Here is a 6383-nt window from a genome sequence, read left to right as displayed (position 1 = left end):
TTAGACAAACGTGCTTTGCACGTTACTCCTACCTAGTATATATATATATATATATATATAATATATAGAGAGAGATAGAGAGTTATTATGTGTTTGAATACATGAATTAATTAAGTTGAGATGCGTTTTAACTTTTGAGAAAGTTAAATTAAAATAATAATAATTGATCTAAAAGATTATTAGTTTGAGATGAATTTAGGTAATTTCATCTTCCAAATATATCCTTTCTAGTGGTAAACATAATATCTAAAACTTATATAATATCATATATCAATGTTTTATACTAGAAATATATATATATCAGAAATAATATTTACAGTGGAATGTATAATTGCCGTATAATTTAAAAATAAAAAATAAAAAAATATGAAATTCACATAAAAAAATAATAATTTTTTTATAATAAATTCTACATTTTTTAAAAATAATTATATGGTATTTATACACTCTATAATGGTTTATACCATTAATATATATATATATATAGAGTCCTGCTGCTGGGCGTGGTGCAAAGGTCAAATTTTTTTAAAATTTCTTAATTTTTCTTTTCATATTTTTAATCATATTTAAATTTTTTTAAAAAATAAAAAAATACATTAATATATTAAAAATCACTTTCTTAATTATTAAATAATTTTTTTTTTTTAATCCGCAGTCAAAATTGAGCGGTACAATGTGAGAGGCATGTTAGTGTTTATTTATTGGTACCTAGCTCCATCTCTTGTTGATCAATGGGTCCTTTTGATTTTTATTTATTTTAAAGGAGAGAATGGAGAACCCGGTCGGGTCATTGAAAACGTGTTTCTGACATGATAATGACAAGAGCAAAGTGTAGGATATAAAATTTGTGGTAGCACCTTGGAAACGGACTAGAATAGCCCAGCTAGCTTACTTCCGGTGATCAATAAGTTAAGGCCAGAGAATCATCAATCATCGGGCCCTTTTAGGCCTTAACAGTATAAATATTGCGCTCATTCTACACACTAGAGATCGAGCAGGGAAGGGGAAAGGGAAAGGGCTGATCAGGTGAGCCGTGACAGCAGCAGCAACAGCAGCAGCAGCAGCAGCAAAGATGCCTTGTCTTTACATCTCCACCAACGTGAGCCTCGATGGAGTTGACACCAATCCCATCTTTTCTGAAGTCACCAAAGCCATCTCTAACATCATCGGTAAACCTGAAAATGTATGCTCTCCTCCCGTCCTTTTTCAGTCTTCCCTTTCTGTATTCTCAAGTTTGTTTTAGCCTTTAATGCATGCGTTCCAAATTTATATCTGCTTTGAACAAGAGTTGTCTATTTATGGACAAGGACAACATAGTTTCCAATCGAATTTTAGGAGGGACGAATTACAGAGACTCTTAACTGCTGCAGAATCTGTTGATCTTCTCCTACCCTCCAGACCTCATCCTTGATCTTCCTTTAATGGTTTTTTTTTTTTTTTTCGGTTTCTAATTGTTTTCTTTCTCCGCAAAGCGATTAAATCATCTGGGTATTATATCATTCCGGTGGTTACATATATATTATAGTTCCGTAGCATCCATCCTTTCTGATCTTCTTCTTCTTCTTCTTGCCGCTGCAGTTAGTATGATTATAGAGAAATGACAATCGTTTGCAGAATTACTTTAAATTAATGGGTCAATAAAGTACTGATGGCTAACAGCAGTTGGATTTTTCTCAGTATGCAAATAATTAAAATAAATAAATAAAAATTAATAAGATATCATTTTTCTCTTGGGTTTCTTAATATTTTGGAATTATTTTATCAATAATTCTATTAAAAACGTATCCTTAATTCCATATATGTAAAAAAAAAAAAAACATTTGGTTAAACATATAAATTTTAAATGGGGATATGAAATCAATTTATTGACATATTAGTAATATTTTCACTTTTGTTTTATACGTACGAGAATATGTACCCCACATTTTTTAGTGCATGCACTGGTAATTCTTTTAAATTTTTTGAAAAATTAAAATAAATTAGGGGAGCTTTTAAATTGTCAGTGGGAGCAATTGCACCCACTATAAGAGAGAATGTGGCCATCGCTGGCCAGATTTTTTTTTTTTTAAAAAAAAAAAGGCATTTTCAAGAGACAAACTCCAGTGGATATTGTGCGTGTAGAATAAAATATAAGATGTATGTACCATAAAAGTTAGTTACTTTGGTTGATTGATTTGCCGTATCCCATCATGAATATTTATGCTCATTTAAGAATAATTAATAAAATTACTAGAAATAAAATATTTAAAAAAGAAATAAAGAAATTGTGAAGTCAATGTCTAGAAAGGACGACCACGATTGGGAGATGAGACTCGTGGTCCCAGATGAGTCGCCCTTTCCTTTCCCACCATCCGGTCTTTGGGATTGCCTGCCACTTGCATACGTCCCCGTCAACTCAAAACAACTGCCGCCTATTCACACCTACGATTCCGATATTATTGCAACTTTTTGTTTATTTTTTTTTAAATTTTATTTCATATAAATATAATCGTGCACTAATCTATATATTAATATTAATTTATTTATATTTAAAATTTAAATTAATATTATTTTTAATAAAATTTACTTTTTAACTAATCATATTATATTAATATACAAATTAATATATAATTATTCTTACAATTATACTTTCCCTTTTTGTTATCTTAATCCCAATACTATTGACAGCTTAGTCTGATCCTATCTGCGACTGCATCTTATTTATACACGAAAGCATGCGTCATGGGAATATTAGACTTCTTGGTCTTGAATTTTGTCTTCTTTGATTAGTTCCATTGATATCACATATTTTAAATATCTTTTTTTATAGTAATAATATCATGTATAGTTATGTAGTATATAATCAATGTGTACTTATTTTAAAAATAATAAATTTTATTATTATAATATTAATTTTTTTTTATAAATTTCATATTTACATTTTATTTTTTAAAAGATGTGTGACGTTTTTTTTGTAAGTAGGTGACTGTGACTTGTTAAGAAGATGAATGCTACTCTTTATCATTAGATATTATACTCATGTCAATGATTGCTTCTATCAACTACTTAATACATGTCACGTGGTAAGTGTAATTGGGGATAACAAAATTTAGGATGAAGAAAATTCGGGATCACTACACTTCCAAATCCGACATTTACGACGGCTCACTATATTGACATTGACTCGGTGGTAACTCTTTTTCTTTTAACAGCTTTAATGATATATTAGTATTCAATGACTTAACACTATATCCATACATAGCATGAATACATTTTAATCCAGTCTATAAATCATCCCTTTTGTGACTTAAACTTGTAATGTGATTCATCTTTTGATACTAATTGTTAAAATCTTAACCATTGATCTAAAAGTCCTATAATTATTAGATATTAATTTGGTTAAACCTTTAACTTTCATGATCATAACATTATATCCTTTAGATCTTACTTTCTTTATGGTTTTTTCTTGATGCAGTAGTGTTTTGCTTAATACTATTAATTTCAATAGTTGTAATTCTGATTTTATTTTGTTGGCATGCGCAGTATGTGATGGTGATATTAAAAGGATCGTTGGAGATATCCTTTGAGGGGAACAAAGAACCAGCTGCATATGGTGAGATAGTGTCAATGGGTGGCATCAATTCAGAAGTGAAGAAGAAACTGATTGCCACCATTGGCACAATTTTACAGTCCAAGCTGTGTATTCCCAGGACCCGATTCTTCCTCAAAGTCTACGACACAACTGCTGGGCGCAATTATTCCAAAATATGATCATTCATTCATGTTGTGATCGTGACATCATGCTCCATCATAACAATCATTTTTACAATTCGTGAACCTAATTATGCTATTCAGTTTTATTTTCTAATGCAATTATTATTGTCGTTTAGTATCCATGTGCGTACTGCGTTTGGAACAGAAGAATGTTGACAGGAAATGAGGGAAATTAATACGCGATAAATTAACAAAAATTCATTGTGCTAGGAAATGGATAGACCCAACATTCAAGCTTTGTTAATGGGCTTTCTTGATTTTCACGACCGAAGGTGGGCTAGTTTAGTCCAATCTGACCTCTAATCAAAGTCTCAGTCTGGGCTTCACTGAAGTCCATTTTTTAAATTTCTAGAATACGACAGCCTACTGGTGTCTCATGGCCCAGTCTAGTCTTTGTTGTTAGCCTTTTGAACCTGTTAGTCCATTTTTTTTTTCTTTTTCTTTTTCTTTTTGTACTCTCAACTTAGATCAAGTAACTGATGAGCCATTTCAGTACCCTTTGGTCATTTAACCACAACGAGTGTTTTGACACCCACTGTTTCATACTTCGCTACAAGTAAATCTTTTAAAAGTTAAAGACAATATTAAAAGCAAAAAATAACAAAAATAAACTAAAGTATTAAAAAGTAAAAACAAGTGATTAAAAAATAACAATAAATAAACTCAATTTGTCAATACAGTGAAATAAAAAATTAAAAAAGGATCTAAGAGAATCGAAGCATAGAGTAGGCAACCACAACCCAAGAACGAGTGCTGCATCCCATCATGGTGAAATTGGAGGTCCTCTAGATTATGAGGGTAGGTGATATTAACAAAGAGAGGAAGAGACATCTATATTGAGTTTTGCTATATACAGATATAGTCGCGTACTAATCTGTGTACCAATACTGATTCATTCATACTTAAAAGTTAAATTAACACTATTTTCAATAAAATCTACTTTTTGATCAATCACATCACATTAGTGCACAGATTAGTGCACAATTGTGCTTGTAACTATATTTTTCCCTCTACATTTGAGGGGATGGAGCCCATCCCTTCTCTCAAAATTTCATAATAATATTTTTAAGTAATGTTATTTATTATCTTAATTCTCATTATTTTTTTATTATTTCAAGATATGACATTAGATGATTGTGGATTATTTCTCATCTCAACATCCAAATACTACTAAAAAGTGAAACTTTTTAATTTTAACTTTTTCATATAATTATAACTTTTCTAAACTTCTAAACAAAATACAAAAATATTATACTTTTTCAAATCCCAAAATAAGAATTATATTATAAAATTATATTCTAACATAATTATATTATAATTTTTTTATTCAATTTTTCCTGTCATTTTCTAAAATCCTATAAAACATTTTAAGATTCTCTACTCAAATCATTTCACTACCATTTATAAACTATTTCAGTATGATTCATAAATTTTTCATGTCATTTCAGCATTTAAACGAGACTTCATAAATCTTTGGCCCATTTGAACTAATTTTCCTATTGTAAACTTTAAACTATTTTTAAGTTAATTTCTTTGTAAATTTGTATGCATAGCTTACAAAAATACTTGGTTGTTAAAAGATTCAAAGTATTCCCATCCAGTGCCTTATTTTACTATTATCCCTAAATTTTGGAAAAAAATTTAGTCCAAAATTTAGGGAAGAGTTGAAAAACCTCCTCCCATCTCATTCCCTATTTTAGGGTTTTAATTTAGGGGAGATACAGTGATTCTTCAAATATGAGGAACCACTGTACATCCCCAAATGGTTTCTCTCTTCCCTTTCGGGTTGTTGGTCCTGCATGCTCTCTCTCTCTCTCTCTCTCTCTCTCTCTCTCTCTCTCTCCAACGTTGCCCTTTGTCACACTGTAAGCACCACTAATGGTGGTTTCTTTTCATTGACCTGAATATATATAAGTATTTCTCACTCTCGCACAATTTTACTCACTAAAGCCCCCCTCCCATGTCTGGATCACGATTTTGCATCTCCCATGGTTGAATGTGAAGCATATTGTTCTGTATTTTATTTCCTTACCTTTGGGTCTAACTTTGGCCACTAAAATATGTGATTTTTGATCTCGTGTCCTTACGACAGTGCTCTAGGATTTGGAATTTTAATTGGATCTGTTTGCAATGGATTTCTGCCATGGTTTATGCCTTGTATTTCGTTTTCGACTTATTGGAGCTATGCATCTCGATTTTCTTTTCTTTTTGAATTCGAGTGCTTGGCATTTCGAAAGATTGTTTGTGATTTTGGGGTTGTTGGTTATTCACTGTGCTTGACATTTCAAAAGATTGTTTGTGATTTTGTGGCTCTAGGGTTATTCACTACTCTAGGGTTTATAATATGGCTTGAGGAATCCCATATTTGATTTGTTTGTTTTTGAACTAATATGAGCAATGAAGAAACTTTTTTTATTGTTTGGGAATGGACCTATGCTGAGTTTGGACTTTTTGTTTGTTCTTGACCTGTGACCAATTTCATTGATAGACTATTTTTTGAGGAGGCATTTTATTATTCATTGCTTTGTTGTTTCTAAGTTGGCTTGAGGAATCCCATATTTCATCTATTTGTTCTTGAATTGCTGTGAACAATTTCGAAGATTCCTTAATTGTTAATTGCATGGTTTTGT

At 30.8% G+C, this 6383-nt stretch overlaps 1 protein-coding gene across 1 annotated transcript; it reads left to right on the top strand.

Annotated features, from left to right (window-relative positions):
- The first annotated feature begins 856 nt into the window (after positions 1–856).
- On the top strand, positions 857–3871 carry LOC122275121 (macrophage migration inhibitory factor homolog). Its single transcript, XM_043084075.1, has 2 exons — positions 857–1183; positions 3523–3871. The coding sequence occupies exons 1-2, from the start codon at positions 1073–1075 to the stop codon at positions 3748–3750; spliced, it is 339 nt and encodes a 112-aa protein (XP_042940009.1). The 5' UTR covers positions 857–1072; the 3' UTR covers positions 3751–3871.
- The last annotated feature ends 2512 nt before the right edge of the window (positions 3872–6383 follow it).

Source organism: Carya illinoinensis, chromosome 9 (assembly GCF_018687715.1).
Source record: "Carya illinoinensis cultivar Pawnee chromosome 9, C.illinoinensisPawnee_v1, whole genome shotgun sequence".
Classification (NCBI taxonomy): Eukaryota; Viridiplantae; Streptophyta; class Magnoliopsida; order Fagales; family Juglandaceae; genus Carya; species Carya illinoinensis.
Note: the sequence above shows the minus strand (reverse complement) of the source record. Positions and strands in the feature narration are given on the sequence as shown.